The 17971-nt window shown below is 33.7% G+C and overlaps 1 protein-coding gene and 1 long non-coding RNA gene across 2 annotated transcripts; one reads left to right on the top strand and one right to left on the bottom strand.

The window, feature by feature from the left end:
* Nucleotides 1-1128: 1128 nt before the first annotated feature.
* Nucleotides 1129-7689, bottom strand: LOC118266100 (uncharacterized). Its single transcript, XM_035579474.2, has 5 exons — nt 7521-7689; nt 6674-6863; nt 6006-6190; nt 1746-1938; nt 1129-1381 (listed from the first exon to the last, which is right to left on the bottom strand). Exons 2-5 carry the CDS (start codon nt 6855-6857, stop codon nt 1197-1199), a joined length of 747 nt encoding a protein of 248 aa, XP_035435367.2. The 5' UTR covers nt 6858-6863; nt 7521-7689; the 3' UTR covers nt 1129-1196.
* Nucleotides 7690-10047: 2358 nt separating this feature from the next.
* Nucleotides 10048-14145, top strand: LOC118266096 (uncharacterized). The gene is made up of 7 exons (XR_007705424.1): nt 10048-10187; nt 10612-10663; nt 12232-12246; nt 12824-12850; nt 13081-13110; nt 13466-13492; nt 13969-14145. It is a non-coding gene; the product is annotated as an uncharacterized LOC118266096 (long non-coding RNA).
* The last annotated feature ends 3826 nt before the right edge of the window (nt 14146-17971 follow it).

The following is a 17971-nucleotide window of genomic DNA, read 5'->3' as shown; positions in this document are numbered from 1 at the left end:
TTAACACATTTGGTTTTTCTCTCATTAAGCGCCAAGTTATTAATAGTAAACCACTCATAGACTCGAAGAATGGAGCTGTTCACGTCGTCAAAATTATTCGTACGTCGACCTATTTTAAAAATCAGTGATGTATCATCTGCAAACAGAACCATTTTTGGTTCATTTTCGAATATGAGTGGCAAATCGTTTATGTACACTAAAAAGAGGAAAGGACCCAATATTGAACCTTGAGGAACGCCCATTTTTATCTCAGACCCTTGTGAATTAACACCGTTAATATGAACTTTTAGCTGCCTATCTCCTAGATATGACTTCAATAGACGGAGCGCAGTGTTTCTAATCCCGTAATGATTTAATTTCAGCAAAAGTGTCTCGTGGTCAACGCAATCAAATGCTTTTGAGAGGTCACAAAAAACACCTATGGCATCCTGTGCTTCCTCCCAGGCACCAAATATTTCTTTCATTAAAGTAACACCGGCGTCAGTTGTACAACGACCTTTAGTGAAACCATACTGCTGATGGTGGAAGATGGAGTTTTTATTAAAATGATGAAGCATCTGAGACAGTATCAACTTTTCAAACACTTTGCTAAGGACCGGCAAAATAGATACAGGCCTATAATTATTAGGTTCTGTGGTTTCACCGCTTTTAAATAGTGGGATAACCTTGCTATATTTCATAAGGTCAGGAAAAACACCGTCATCTATACTTTTATTAAAAATCATAGCCAGATAGGGCGCTATAGTTTGAATATTTATAATTATATTAATTGCTACTCGTATTAAACTAGAACATTCACAAATAAAACCACTGATTCAGATTTAGGTAATAATTTGTGATTGAAAGTCATAGAATATAATTTATTAAATGTGAGGTTGCCTGGTAGATGAAATTATATAATCTGGTGTAGTTTTTGCTCACTTCATATTTCTTTTTCATTATATCTATATTTATTCGTCTCTGTGATAAATTGTGTTTTTTCCCTTTTTTTTTGATGAGAAATCCTGTCAGCCGACATAATATTTCATATACCTAATATGAGGCATATTAAATTTGATTGGATCATAAATGTTACATAGATACTTCGTTTATAAATATTTCATGTTATTTTAACAAAAAAAAAACAAATTGTATCAAACGCAAAATCCTTTAATTGTAAGCATTAAAATTAAATTGTTTATAATTATTATGTCCAATTAAAATCCGGTAACAGACGCTTCGAATTTGGCAAAGTATTTTCTTTCAGGATCAAATAAATCTTTGAACTTTTCATAATCTTGTGGCATTTTCTTTGAGTATGCTTCTATGAAGACCCTCGCTAGGTGCTTCTGTGCTGAAGTACATTTAGCACAAGCCTGTACAATCGCTTCAGGTAGAACTTCTGTGGAAAATGAAAAAAAAATACAGTTATTGAATTACATAATCAAAAAATATTCGAGCCACTTGTTCAGTGTGCGCAGTTATTGGTATATATGCAAGCAAATAAAGATTGCGTCAGTATAGAGATCCCCCTCGCCTCGTCCCAGGCGAGATAAGCCATTGAATGATTTTCCCCCGCCTATAATGATTATTCCTTCTACTTAATAATTTTGCAATACTCAGTATACATTCGATAATTGTAGATTATTGACTTTTGTTTATTTTTGATATAGATTTAATACTGATGCCAACTGTATAGATAATTTCCAAAGATTTCAACTTTTATACATCGGAATAGTTCGGAAACTGTGCGAAGTTTGACTTACTTTTGAATGCAGCAGCGAGTTCGTTACAAGAATCAGCGCCCATAAAACAGTCGACGATGCTTTGGAACTGTTTATCGTCAGAAACGATGGCTTCTCCATTTACATTATCATACTGTGTTCCATACGATTCTTCAGCCATTACCACCGCAATGGCTGCAACGAAGGCTACTAATACGAACTTCATTTTGCTTGTCTGAAAAGAAACGTTTAAATCGATTAAATCGTTATGTTCAATTATTTTACCGATTGTTCAGTTGACATCACTAGGTATTTGAGAAACTTTTAAGTTCAAAATACTAAAAAAATATCTTTGGTTAGGATTTGCTATTTTGCTATTGCTTAAGTTACTACTTACTTATATCAGTTGAAATTGAAACTGCAAGACGCCTGAGCATTATGGTAGCACATATTCATTTTATTAGTTAAATCATGAGTGTGCTCAGATATTTCTAGTAGGCGTTGTATAATGAAGGAAGTTTATTAGTCGCTGATTTAAAAAAAAAAAACATAAATAGGTGAAAAGTGAGAGTCACTATTAAGTAGGTAAAATCTAGGTATATGTCTTACCTATTCTTTACCTATTCTTCGAAAGAGATCTGGGGGCCTACTCTAATTCAAAGAACGAACGAAAAAACTTCGCAGATCGCATACTAAATATAATTCTATCTATTGCAAACTTTCCTGAACAAAAATGAACGAATGAAATGAAGATAAATAAATAGATGTTGATATGAAATTAAAAATAAAACGTTATTTCAAGTAATTCTATTGGTAAATCAATAAAACCTACGGCCGAAGATTAAACGAAACTTCGGATTCGAGAACCGGAGTAGGCCCCTTGGCGACCTATATTATTAATAACTCGTTATAGGTTGACCTATTAGAATCGTGGTAAAAATATCTATCACCTCCAAATCACTTAAAACTAAATTTATAGCTTGGTTCTAAAATTAAGTTAATGAGAATATATACAACGTGTGAAGATTTTATCAGGATGTCACTAGGTTGTTGCTATGTAACAGGTACAAATATTGCTTACTTAACTTCTAACTTTCAAGTATTTTGGTGAGAAAATTCAGAAAAGACCATGTCTATCTCTTTACAATGCAATGTTACTATCTCATATTTTCCATAATCTAAGCATCTCAATGTAAAAAATAAATCTTCAAATACCCAGACACAAATCAATAAAAATAAACTCTATCTTTAATATATTGCGATTGATTATTCATTAGATAAAGAAAAGTGCAACCAGATGGTGAAATCGAATTTCAAATAAGAACAAGATTAATGTAAATTAATTAGATATTTAAATTAGACCAGGTGTGCATCTAAAATCAAGGTCAGTTTTTGTGTTTTCTACACATATTCTGCATTAATAAGTACCTACTAGATAATATTTACTTAATTATCGATCTCAACATCAACCTCACGCCTTTTATCCCCGAAGGGGTAGGCAGAGGTGCACATTATGACACGTAATGCTACTGTACAATGTAAACCCACTTTTCACAAATTATGTTGTAAGTTCGTTCACTCGTTGGCCGAGTGGTTGCAAGTGCGACTGCCGGGCAAGGGGTCTCGGGTTCGATTCCCGGGCCGGGCGAAGTATTACTGGGCTTTTTTCGGTTTTTCGAAAATTTCTCAGTGGTAGCACGGAGTCTGGAAATGTGCCCGGTATATGGCAATAGGCTCACCCCCTATTACATGGGACTTACAACATAAATTGTGAAAAGTGGGTGTACACAGTGGCATTACCTGACATAATGTGCACCTCTGCCTACCCCTTCGGGGATTAAAGGCGTGACGATATGTATGTATGTATGTTGTAAGTTCCATGTAATAGGTTGTAAGCCTATTTTGCTACTACTGAGAAATTTGATCGATCTCAATTCAAAATTATTTGGATTTTTAATAGTCACAAACTCAATAAGTTGACTTTAAACAAAAATAAACTTTGATTCTTGAATTGGTAAAGTATATATTAGCAAAATCTATGTACTAAAATTAATATCATGTTGTTAGCAGAGACTTTTTAAATCAATGACTTATTAAGGATTTAATCGGAAGAAAATATGATTATACTACAAAATATTTACTTATTACTGAAACATCACTTAGATAAATGGATATTTTATAATAGAGCTTAGTAATCTTTTTCTTAAAAAATAATTGAGACCTAAGGGGGAGGCCTTGGTTCAGCAGTGGACGTCTGAATGAATTGAATAATTATTCACTACACGACCCTCATTGCAAATTGAACAAACATACCCATTGTATTACCTTTTTCAGAATACGGCAATAGAATCACATCGAAGATTAAAGGCTGTTTTATAATCTAAGTGATTCGTTACAGATTATTAGTTAACAAATAAAACGATAAACAGGAACACAAACAAATAAATGGAAATAAAATAAAACAGTACTTACATTGAAGGATACGCCTCCCAAACTGGATTGATGCAGACTAAAATCAAAATGGTCTAACGTTTGATAGGTTTAGTTATCTATTGAAATTCGAACATAATTTAATTTTTATTATTAGTGCAAGGTTGTCTACCAGTCACACTACATATTTGTATATCGTAAACAAGACTTTATAAATATATACACATAAAAAATATAGGTACTAAACAGCTCTGCCGGTGCCGATTTGGCTGATACAAACTGCCAAAATTATTCACAAATCACAAATATTTTAATTTAAGTCCCCTTTAAAATATTTTGAGCAATATGTTGTATAACAGTGATTTTCTATTACAATTTATTATCTAAAACATTAGTAAAGCAGCGCGTTCTCGTGGGATAAAATCCTATCACCCAAATCAGCTCATACCCTGTCTGTATACCAAATTTCATCAAAATCCGTTCAATGGTTTCAGCGTGATTGACGGACAAACATCCAAACAAAACAGTGTGAAGTGTGATTTAACTAAATCTTTAGTCCATTCATAGTAATTAGATGTCTAGAAACTGTGATCATGTAAGGTCATACCGAGCGATAAGATCTTTACATGCAAAATAAAGCAATGAATTTAAATACTGAATGCAATGTTTTTTAGAGCAGGCGTTTTTAATTTGCTGAGTTCAACACTAGATAGAGGTAGTGGGAATCCTCTACTTTACTAGGAACCTCCTCTACAAAACAGAGTTTGGTAAGTACTCGCTTTGGAGATTGCAGTTTAAAAGGTTTTTGTTTATCAGAGATTGTAGCGTTTGGGAAGAGTACGGGTGCTTTTCTAACAGAGATGTGCTAAGATACGTTGCTGTTGATACGTTTGGCGTCCACCAATCATGTTCATGACTACACATAACTTACTGTTGTAGTGTTGGAAACGGATTCAACTAAGATATGTTTTTATATGGAAGAATGCATGCTATGAGTAGCTTCCCTACTATCGAAACATGGCATACTCGAGCTGTGCATCTTCCTTGCGCAGCTACTTTGCGGCGGCGCATGTTTATAGCACAATCTTACTCGCACCGCTACATAGCTTAGTATCAGTGAAAACGTTCACATGGTTTCACAGCTTAACTATTATATACATAGCACCGTAACAGTGGTAACTAGTGTGTCTATTCTGCTCTACAGTTTCCACACAGTTTAGGAACGACATGATTATAATAAAAGAAATCACTTTTTGTTATTCATTTATTTAAATAATATATACAGTACTTATAGATAAATATAAATTAAGTATTAGTTAACTATTATTGTGATGTTTAACAAAAAGGAGGTTTCAGTACACGATACATTAATGCCATGTCTTGGTAAGGTAGGCAAAGTCTGAAAGTAAGTACCTATATACATAGGTATGTGTATGAAAACATATATGTACTTGAATAGCTATGTATACGCAAGCACAAAGTTGTTAATTGGTCACTCATGCCTAGTAAACAATATTTATCTGAGGTTAAAGATAAATCTTTAAATAACAATATTATGGTAAAGATAGTCCACTAAAAAAAGCATTAACCTCTAGTCTGCCGGTGTATAAGACACGATAGAAAATTTGTACATTGTGTCTCGGCGTAGATCTACGTTCGTACCATGGGTTAAGCAAGGTTGGTCTATCCTCTAACTTTTAAGACTTACACCTATGTTATGTAGGTACTCAATTAACACTCAACTGTTACTCAAAACTTAAGTTAGCCAAACTAAAAAGTTAAGTTTTAAGTAACATCATAATGAGTTGTTTTGGTATTGCATAAGTATCGTTATTGGTAGAACCTCCTTGGTTTTCAAATCTTTGGTATTTAGTCTCTGGCGTTCAGGAATCTGGTGAAGATTTCTTTGTACTGTCCGTTGGGGTCCTCCTTCTTGACCAGCTGCTGCCAAAGGTCTGGGGTCTTGCTCTGGAAGCCTGCTACAACCACACGGATCAAGTGACGCTGTTTCGGCGAGCATTTACCACAGCCGGTCCTCAGAGCATCGGGGATGGTTTCTGTGAAAAAAGTTGATATTAATGAAGGTACTGTCACGAATGAGACGTGTTGTATTTTTTTTTTCGAATAAAATCTAAAAATGCGAACCCTCCGTGTAGAAGAATCCGAGCCGAAACGGTTTACTGACAATCACGGGTTTTACATTTTGAGTTTTTTTTTTGATAGATTTAGAGACACAAGGGATGTGTTAAATTACCTGATTTAGGTGCACAGTCTATTGGCTATATTGTAGGTACTCGTCCATCTTATATTATGGATAACACATTTGGAATATTCTAACAAATTCAACTGAGAGTATCTATTTATCTTTTCTGAGTTACCATCATCATCATCAACTGAAATAAGTCTAATGCAAAAAATAAGCCTCTTTTAAACCTTCACACTGAACGACAACTCTTATGATGTCACATAGACGATTTCCATGATACGTATTCATCATACATGGAACAGTAGCTAGCAAAATAATGGAAGTGCCAACTTACTTTTGAAGTCACTGCCCTCGGGAGTACAGGGTCCGTTGCCAAGAAAGCAGTGGCCGTATGCGGTCAGCAGCCGAACATTGCCGACCAAGGATTCAACGTCGAAGTTGTCATATCTGGTGTCGTAAGTCTCTGGTTTGCAGGAGACGGCCGCGACCAGCAAGCACAGAACTATAATGCTCTTCATGTTTAACTGGAAATTGCAAAGATAATGTGATTATTTAGTTTTATGGTGTTATGGTACAGGTGTTACTGTATGCAACGGACTGCCTGACGAGTTACCGGGACTCCGGAAAAGTGGGAGTAGGAACGGGGTAGTTTTTAGTCAGTAAGAGTCTGACAGTCCTTTGCGAGATTCATTGGAAGATACTCCCTCCCTCAAAAAAAGGTGTTATTGTATCTAAATATGGGTGCCAGCCACAGGTTAATATGCTTTTCAATTGATTCATCACTCCAAACAATCGAATTGTATATTTTGTCGGACCATGAAGTAGACAAACAAAACCCCATACTCGACTGTCTCACTTGAACAACAAGGTAAATAAATTTTATATTTTTTTTAAACTGACATGGTCACTAAAACTAACATTAGAACTTAACACGGGATATTTACAATGTTTATTTATGTCTATGAGTTTCCGATATTTTGGCACTGTTGCAAGTCCCATGATCACGGATGAACAAGACATTAAATAAACATGGTAAATATCCCGTCTTAAGTTCTAAAGTTAATAAAATTGAAAATATGAAATGTAATTTAAATCCACATCCATTGCACCATGATCACCATCGAACAACAAACACGAAATAACAGAACACTTTAAAAAATATAATAATACAAAACACTTACATTTTCAAATGTCCCTTCCTAGCACCTGAGAGGACTGTGCCAATTTGTTACAAGACCGTCTATATATATCAGGATTTTACCAAAGAAGTCCTAATAAGTGCGAGTAAACAAAATTGTGAAGCGGTATCAAACTCGCTGACGCGGTCAAAAGTAAACGCAGCGACGACAATGGAACGTGTAAACTTCCATTTAAGAATATTGTCACCGTGCACCATTCTCATAAACGTGATAATGATGTGGTCCAACAAATGGCATCCGTGTCGGTAACTATCAACAATCGATTCGACTTGGAATCTAATTTATTAATGTGCAAATTACGTCATGTCATTAGACGTGATTTAGGTTTCCAGAAATATATTTCTGATGGCTTAGAAATAGGTACCAATTTTTTGTTAAATATTTGGTGGTTGATATTTGTTTCTGATCTTATGCTAATAAACTAATGTCGGGTCTGTAAGATATGTATCATCAATCATCAATAACTCTTGACTATTTACAACTGAGTGGGCCCCCTATCTATAAAAGGCTTTGCCACTCTCTTCATTCTCTTCATGCTTGGCAGTTTTAAAGGCTCATCAGACAACACTGTACCATAGCTATTTTTTTATTTATGATGGTTAAACGTTAGGCCACTGTCTCTCCAGGTGGCAAGCGATGATGCGGCCTATGATGGAACATATCTGCTCATTCCTATTCTGAACTATTGACTTACCATTTTTGTACCTATATTGTTATTTACTTTCAAAAAGAATCACCAAAAGATTATAGAAGGATCTGAAGGTTCAAGGGAGAGAAACCTTTTAGCACACAGTATTTTATAAACCAGTATAAGTATTGGTCAGTTAATAGAGGAAACAGCAACAGCGCATTTGGCTATAATTTGACCTTCTGATGCTCTAAGGTTGATGCAGTATTGTTGGCTTAACAAACTCTGATGTAATACGATCTCACATATTAGCCACACAAAGTGCGATATTTGCACTTTAAGTTAGCCTACATTTTAGCTGTAGGTACCCTGGCTTAAAGAAATACGTAACCGACAAAGTGTTGAAATTGAACCTCCTTGGTTTAACTCAATAAGCCATGAAATGCACCTAATAGGTGTAACAATCACTTTGCACTAGTTATTTATTTATTTGTAGTACCGTACCAAAATAATAAGGCGTAAATTTATTTCTATATGACTACTACTACTTCTAAGAAATTTCTGGGAAAATCTGGATAATGCTATTTAACACTCTCCAAACTAAAATAAGAAACTACTCATATAAAGAGCCATTAAATAGGTATAGGTAAGTACCTGTTATTATATTTCATAACTCAGGAAATAATTAAAGAAAAAAGTGATAAAAAGGCAAAAGGTAAAAAAAAACAAGTAAAGTAACAACAATGTTTGTTGTGGATGTCCACAAATGGCATTGATTGCTTATCATCAAGTATTCCAACTGCATTTTTGCCTCCTATCCCATTAAAAAGTTAACTTATACGAGTAGCGAGTACTATCTGAAAGATTGTGTTGTGTTTTTGTATTGTATACACATTATTGAAAATGTTTACTATTTTTACGATGTCTTTTACAGTTTGTTTAGGTATTTCTATTTAAAACTACGATAAAATAATAGACGTAACTTCTTCGAAACGAAATATATAATTAGAATCAGACCAACACTGACTTTATTATCATCATTTAAATAATAAATTATCTTTATACTTTTATTTACAACGATCCATTACAAAGAATGGTTGTGATATTATTTGACCTGAGATTATGTAGGTGCATGCAGAATAAACTGTCCAAATTATCAAACTTCCTCAATAGATTTTTAACTCTTTGGTTTTGTGATAAAGTCGAAAATCATTTTGTCAGTTTAGGATAGCTAGATTTGCTGGTGTCTTCAACTCTACCTACACATAATTAGTTCTTAGTTAACGCACAGGATCGAGAGATAAAGTCCGATGTATCTTTCAGTATCAAAGGTTAATGAAATGCTAAATATTTTATCAAAGTAGATAATACGTTGGTAAATTTATAGATGACATTTACAGCTGATGTTTAATAATTTGGTAGAAACTAAACATAACTTCTTTTTTATGGTATAAGCCGGCAAACGAGCAGACGGATCACCCGATGTCAAGTAATCGCCGCCACCCGCCGTTACAAGTACGTTTTAAGCCGGCCTTTTTGGCGTTAGGAATTTAAGGGTTGTTGGGGAATCGAGGAAAGTTTGGGAAGGGGGATAATGGAGCCTCCGGTAACTTCACTCACACAACGAAATACAACGCACAACGTTGTTTTACGTCGGTTTTCGGTGAGGCCGTTATATCACTCTGGTCGAGGCGCCCCATTCGTGCCGAAGCATGGCTTTCCCACACTTACAAGACACACATCCCACACTTAAATAACTAGAGCCGTGGCTTATGACATTTTGTAAATTCTCTTGAGGCAGTTTGTAGAATAGGAAAAAAAATATCTTAATTTTTAGGAAATCATTATCTATTGTTTTTCGTTTTCTAAGAGCGTCTGGTCAAGGGTTATCGGCTTGTGTTCTTAATAAACATCAATATTTGTAGTGTCCGCGTATAAAAAGATTTTAAATATATTCTGGTAAGCAGTTTTGTCTTACAAAGTCAAGAGTTAAGAGAAAAATAAACATGAGCAAGTTCACGGTGCGTATTTCAATAGTGATTTTAATTATTTATTAGAAGTGAAATTATTAATTCAGATTTTTTTTTTTGGTTTTATAATAATCATACTAGGATTGTGGAATTCTTTTCTTAAGAGGAAGGATTCTTAGAGAGGAATCTGCTATTTTGTGATCTTCTTTGTATGTGCTAAACGTGGTCCCTTTTGATGATGACTCTAATATAGAAATGTTTGCCATGTTTTCGCTTTATGCTGGGCTGCATTTGTACCTTAATCTAAGCAGTTCACAAAATATTCACGATTATAGTTTTCTGTGGCAAAACAATTAAGTGGGTTTTACAGTTCAATCAAATGTATTTTACCGGGTACGTACGGTACCCAATATGTATATGTAATAGCTGTACTACACCTACTCTACTGTTCTATAATATTATGGTTTGTTTTCAGATTGTTCTCCTGCTGATTGCCCTGGTCACCATGACCTTGGCGAGACCCCAAGGTATGATAGTCCTCATTTTCTATTCCAAACACGAACCAACAAATTTATTAACGTCACTATAAAATTGTCTTCAAATCTCTTCCTAAATCTAGGTTTATATAAAACTAGATGTTACCGACAAAAGAATAAAACAAATTCTGTTTTACGTAATAGATTTTATACGGCCAAGTTTAGGTAGATATTGTTTGCGCAAAAAATACCTAGCAATGAACGTTACGTGACTAGAAATATAAATAATTTACCGACAAATGAACTTTAGTAGCTTAAAATCAAGATTAAAATGTCAGAGACTATATATTTTTTCATAATGTTTTGTCGTTTTAATGTCTTTTTTTTACGTTTACATTGATAACGTTGACCTATAGTTAGTAGTTTCTTTACAAATTTTCCTTGAAGATATTCTTTTAACTACTTTTAATTAAGATAAATAATGTGTACCTACATATGTACCATATATGTATTATGTTGTCCTTTTCAATATTGTATGTTGGATGGTGTAAATAAATAAATATACAGGTACTAGGTACTACTAGGTAGTGAAGATTGATTTTTACTTTTATACATATATGGTGACGAGACAGAAGCCGTTGACAGAATTGGTATGAATTTAAGTTTGAGTGTACCTACATGGAAGGCATCGGTGATCTGTCTGCTTGTTTACTTACTGGTATATCCCATACAAAACATAATGACGTTATATTGCAACAAACTAGTGTTAAAATGACACAAAACCGGTTTCATTGCCAATAATTCTATTCACTTATCTATCAATAGTATAGTATACTGTTATATCATTACCTAACGCTATAGTCTGTTATATGGTCATTAGATTTCCATTAATCGGTAATTTCCATTGCTTGTAATTTTTCCTTTACACTAAAGAGAAGCATTAGGGAAATATCATTACATATTGTAAAACATATTTCTCTAAGAATCTCACTTATTAGAAAATCTATTTTTTTTCTCATAAACAGATTTCTTTCAAAGTCAAAACATTTATTTCTATTAAACCACAAACAGTAACTAGTACTTTTGAAACGTCAACAAATAAAGAAATAAATAATGTGAAGCTAGAATTGTAGGTTTGTAGAAATAATGTAGATTCGAATTCTTTTAAGAACGTTTTCATTTCAGACTTTAATTTATAAATCTTCGCCTATATTTATCAATACTAGTGGTCGCCTAGTGGTCGAAATTCAACCATATACGATTTAATTTACAATACCACTTAACATACGTTCAAGGATAATTTTTATTTAACTCAAACTCAAACAAACTCTTTTATAAAACTCTTTTCATATGAGACGTGAGAATATCATCGCAATGTCTATCGATTTTGACGTTTTGTCAAATACGATCAGATACTATGCATGTGTGTGTAATGTTTTATTTATTGATTTAATGTACTTTATAAGCATTATTTTTGTAGAATATTAGCGTTCTCCACTTCTCCTACACATAAACTATAAGTGTATCAAATTTTATGCTCCTACGTCCGCGCAATTTTCGTAAAAAGCGGTCCAAAGTTTTTGCATCACGTATTAATATATAGATTTCTTTTGTTTCAGATGACGGAACCAAAGGTAAGTAACTAATATGTTAAATCCCTGCATATAAAGCAGTTTTAGTATACCAAAATATTTGTGGATCTATACGAGACATTTGAGAGATAAATCTGAGATAAAAAGTATAGATTTATGGTACCTACTCGAACTCTTATAGCAAATGGTTCATTGTCAGACGGTGTAGTGGAATAAAGTCAAGGCATTTGTGTAGAGCAGTAGCTGCCTAATAAGGACTCTACTTTTAATTAATACTTACATTATAATGAAACAGTAAAACAAAATATGTAAGTTACATATTAGTAAAACAAAATATAAAAAAAAACTATTGTGATTAGGAAACAGTCATAGTTCCTACATAATTGAAAATTAGATGAAATTAAAAGTATTTACAATACAACATACATAGACTACGCAGCTTTCTTTTAGGATTAACTGATGATTGTTTGACTGATTCGATTGCTAGCTACTACTTTTAACATACTATGATAATACAGCCAAACTCAACTATACCGTAAGTAGATAAGCGGAAAAATTGAATGCAAAATATGTTTTTGTATGTATTTAAATTAATAAATCTTCTTTTCTTGTTTTGCAGTGGATGTCGTCGACGGTGACCGCCAAGGTATTTATTTAAATACAAAACATTCTAACATTTTATTTTAATTTATTGTTTTTATTAATATTAACGTTTTGTATAGTTAAAACCGAATAAATAAATAATTTCTATCGTACTCAGAATAATTTAATGGTTACGTAAGCCAGTCCTTAGCAAGGAATAGTTTAAGTAATCATTAAATGTCTCTGAACACGGCAGGTAACTGGACTTTAGTAACAATTATTTTATCTTTTCAGTTGATTTCGTTGACACCGACCAATCACAAGGTAATTTTTATAATAAAAACATTTTACTAAACCATGATACACATACAATCAAGAATTGTTCTAGATTTATTATTATTTTTTTAAATCAAAAATCCCACTTATGCTTTACCTAACCTGAGCAATGAATGCGAAGCTTATTGTTGAGCAGTTTTTAAAATTTTCTACGCTAATTTGATCTCTATAATAACTATCGTAAGGCATACTAAATTAACTAAAAATCACGGTTTACTCACGTAAATTAACTCTATGACTGATAGAGGTTTTCTCCATTAATGTACCGTACGTGAGTAAACTGTGATTTTTAGTTAATTTGACCTCTGTAAGTTTGCTAATATGTCGTTTATTATTTTTACAGTGAACTTTGTCGACCCTGTGGATGTTGGTGAGTATATATTACAAATATTATGATTGCAAATTTCGTTTATTTATCTTTATTTCACATTCCAAAGTAACTATAATTATAACAAAATCAAAAACTAAGAATACTTTTTCAAATCGTATATCGTCATGTCTTTTATCCTCGAAAGGTCAGACAGAGGTGTACATTACGGCATATAATGCCACTGTACAATGTACACCCACTTTTTAAGTTTTAAGTCCCATATAATGCGGGGGTGAGCCAATTGCCATATTATTATACTAGGCGCAATTCCAGACTCCGTGCTACTATTCAGAAATTTTCGAAAAACCGAAATAAGCCAAGTAGTGCTTTACCCGAACCGGTAATCGAAACCGAAACACCCTTGTCCGGCAGTCGCACTTGCGACTACTTGTCTAACGAGGCAGTCATACTTTTTAAAATATGTTAGAAGTGTTCCGTATTATATTTATACTCTATGTTTATTTATTTTTTTTCAGTTCAACCTCGGGACGGAGGGAGCAAGTGATGATTAGTAAATAAGTCTTCAATTAACATTGAGATGTTAATATAATTTAGGAGTGAATTCGTACAGTATAAGTGCAGAACACAGTTCCAGTTATATTTCAACATTATGTAATAACAATATTATAATATATATGTATTTCTTAATATAATTGCTGTTTTCGTTTTTATTTGCGTAAGCTTTTTTATTCATTTTGTCATTTGAGTTTCTTTCATGTTAATTAACATAGTAGCCTATTGACCCCCGTAAGAAGGTAAGAAAATATTCAAAGCGACTCGTTTATAGCTAGTTATGAGTCCTATAATAGGAGATGACCTTAACACCATGTAACTAAGAATTGTATTGTAAATCTGATTGAAAAAAAAGTAACCTATGGAGTTTCTTGCTCGTTCTTCTAGGACTTCATAGGAATCTACACTTTGGAACGAGCAAATAGATTCACTACAGGACTGACCGACAGACAGACGTTAATAATATTATTATATTTGCTTTGACGTTCAAAAGTGCCTTCCTGGTCTATTTGAAATAAATTTTGATTTTGACTTTGACATACACCAGGCACCAATACTGTGTCTGGTAATATATTTCTAAAAATTAAGGATCCTATAATACTAGATGACCTTAATATACACCGAGCATAATTCTAGGCGCTGGTATTGTGTCTGTTAATTTTCTAAAAACCGAATAAGGAAGTAATATTATTTTTATGGCCGTATAGTTTTTGTATAGGTATACCAATTTTTACACATGTAGTAATTAAACCAGTTCTTTACGATTTATCTGAATGCTCTTCTAAAAGAGGGAAATCTTTATTTAGGAGCGAACGTCCTTGGACTGATGATGATGATGCCTAATGGTGAAACAGTTCTTACTCAGCGTCATATTTTAGGGAAGAAAACAATATTTATCTAGGAAGGCTGGCTATAAAACATCAAGCTACAATCAATAGGAGTCGCATCGAATATTATCGTACGAGGTATAGCTAGTTTAAGTACATATATTTAAAATATATGATAGGCGATATTGTGTAAGCGTCGCGTGACCTCTTCGATTGAGCAAAGTGGGCCAAGTTCAAGCGAGTTGACCATTTATGATCATTCTCAATTCACGTCCAGCCACCGACATCTGCAGCTTTATCTGTTTAATCAGCTGGCTTATATAATTGAGCCTCTCTTAGCAACATAAGGAGAATAATTTGGAGGAATTTTCGACCTACAAAATATTTACAAGTCAACATAAAAATAAGAAACTGGTAAAATATACCTATTTTGTATGCTTTATATAAAGTAACATAAGTACATTGAGAAATAATTTACTCGCTTCTAACTAAAGATTAAAATGTGATAACATTATACTCTGCTGATAAACAAGCCATTAAACATTTTCATGTAATCTTTGAAAATATGAACCAGTTAATCGAAAACTATAGTAAAAATACAATACTGTTTTCCAATATTTCAATGGTAAAGATATCACACTACACATCGACTGTCTATAAGTGTCCACTGCTAAGCAAATGTTTCTTCTCATACGGAGAAGGTTTCAGCATTTATGGCCACACTTGCTTATGTGTGGGAGAGCCATGCTCGGACACGAATGGTCTGGCTCGACCGGAGTGACACTACGGCCTCGTAGTAAACCGACGTGAAGCAACGCTTGCGTTTTGTGAGTGAAGTTACTTGAGCTCCCTCCCCAATCATCCCAATCCCCGATTCCCCAACAACCCTTAATTCCTAACCCCCCCAAGGCCGACAAGGCAATTGTAACGCCTTTAGTGTTTCATGGGTGTCCATGGGCGGCGGCGATTGATCAGGTGATCCGCCTGGTCGTTTACCGTTTTATATCATTAAAAAAACATGTGTTGACGTTGTTAGACTTATATTTAGAAAATATCACATATATCTAGTTTTCTCACGCTGTTTTCCTTCACCGGCTATCAGTGGTGATTAAATAATGTTAGATAATACATGTAACTCGGAAAAAGTAACATTGGTACTTAGCAGAAGTGGGCGTCGCCTCCGGGCTGTCATGACACCTCACTTTGTAAAATAAAATGAAATACATGTTATATGAAACCAAAAAACCCTTATGTATATCTTTTTGATAAGAAATACCTTTGTTAATTTTTTCAAGGGCGTATGCGAAAGCCTACTTCCGGTATTTTTTTACCTACTAAGGAGAAATTTGAAAAAGAGTAACTCAATAACAATGACATGTATTGCTAACTAATCATTCATCGAATTGGAGTACTTAGTATTATATAATATGTAAACAATTAATATTACCGATCATTCATGTGTGCATTATTTAAAGACAATAATTATGTTATGACAATATTATTATTAAATTAGCAGAGGCTGTTCTTAGTACCGAGTATTTTCGGATAGAGTTTACTTTTTTTATGGAATAAGCCAGTCAACAGCATCAAGCAATCGCCGCCACCCGTGGATACTTGAAGTCGGCCTTTTGGGGTTAGGAATTGAAGGGTTGTTGGGGAATCGGGGATTGGAAAAGTTGGAAAGGGGAGTAATTGGGACTTCGGTAACCTCACTCACACAACGAAATACCATGCAAGCGTTGTTTCACTCCGGTCGGCCCAATCGTGCCGTAGCAAGGCCCTCCCACACTTCGGTTCTTCTTTAGAAATAAGAAAAATAAGGAAAAGAGAGGTTAGTATATTGTATTATATGTATATTGCCATACAACGTGACAATGGTCACGTTCATCATCGAGACGAATGTATCGAATTTTGTAAATTCTTAAGTATACATAATACTACAAACTAGTTCTTTTAGTATTTAGTTTAGTTTTTCCTTGTTGCAAGTTACGAAAATTCTAAAATTAAATAATCGAATAAACAAGAATGGTAGGTAGATACCTATTTAAAAATATGATGCAATTCAATTGTGAGTCATTATACATTCTACACGAATATTTACAAAAGGATGTATACCAACAATAATATTTTCTTTCCTGACTAATAGGTATATGTGAAATGTTAGAATATATTGTTATAATAAGTCGTTGTTTAGGACATATTATAGTACTTCGAAAAAATATCACTATTTTATATATGTTCACCCGCTCCTAAATTATTTTGTCTTGATAGTACAATCGGTGTTATAATATAGGTACTACGTTTTGGTAAAACAAAAAAAAATATTGTTAATTCTGAACCATTCCAAGTTGCCAGCAAACAGGTGAATAACACGAAAACAGTACCTAATGATATGTAAATGCATGGGTGTAGGTGGCTGAGCTGCAATATACATACAGCTGTTATTATACACGAAGGCATAGCTCTAAGGTTTTCTTTTTGTACAAGGAAAGCGTTGTTTCACGTCGGTTTTCTGTGACGCCGTGGTATCACTCCAGTCGAGCCGGCCTATTAAGCATAGCTCTCCCTCACTTATCCTCCTTATTACCTCATGATGGTATTAGTCGTACTCGAGGTAAATCATAGAAATTCACTCTGTTGTACAATAACAATAACAATGACGAATTTTGCTGTACATATTTGGTTGGTGAACAAATTAACACATATACATTACCTGCTGTGATTTCTGAGAAGATCAATGACGAAAAATACATACATTAGTCGTCTCAAAGATCTTATCTTGTCTTATTAAGTATTGAGTGTTTCGATTTCCGAAATTTTCAATAGTATTAGTGTAATTGTATCAGTTGTTTGAGTATCGGATAGTAGTTTATTGCTAGTATAGGATAATTGAATAGTGGGTAAAGTACTGTAGAGCATCGTATCTCGGGTTTTACTGCTGTTTATATTTCATACTTCAGCTTATCAATCATTAATGTTTTTAACGATACTCGATGTACCTATTTTTTTTTGTAGTCTAACTTACATAGATATATTACTTATCGACTCAAGCTGAGCGTCGTCGAATATTAAGGCACCCGCTTCTTAAGCACAAGAGGTAGGTTTGAAATATGACAAGAATTAATGAGACTTCTCCAAG

Source organism: Spodoptera frugiperda, chromosome 7, assembly GCF_023101765.2.
Source record: "Spodoptera frugiperda isolate SF20-4 chromosome 7, AGI-APGP_CSIRO_Sfru_2.0, whole genome shotgun sequence".
Classification (NCBI taxonomy): domain Eukaryota; kingdom Metazoa; phylum Arthropoda; class Insecta; order Lepidoptera; family Noctuidae; genus Spodoptera; species Spodoptera frugiperda.
Note: the sequence above shows the minus strand (reverse complement) of the source record. Positions and strands in the feature narration are given on the sequence as shown.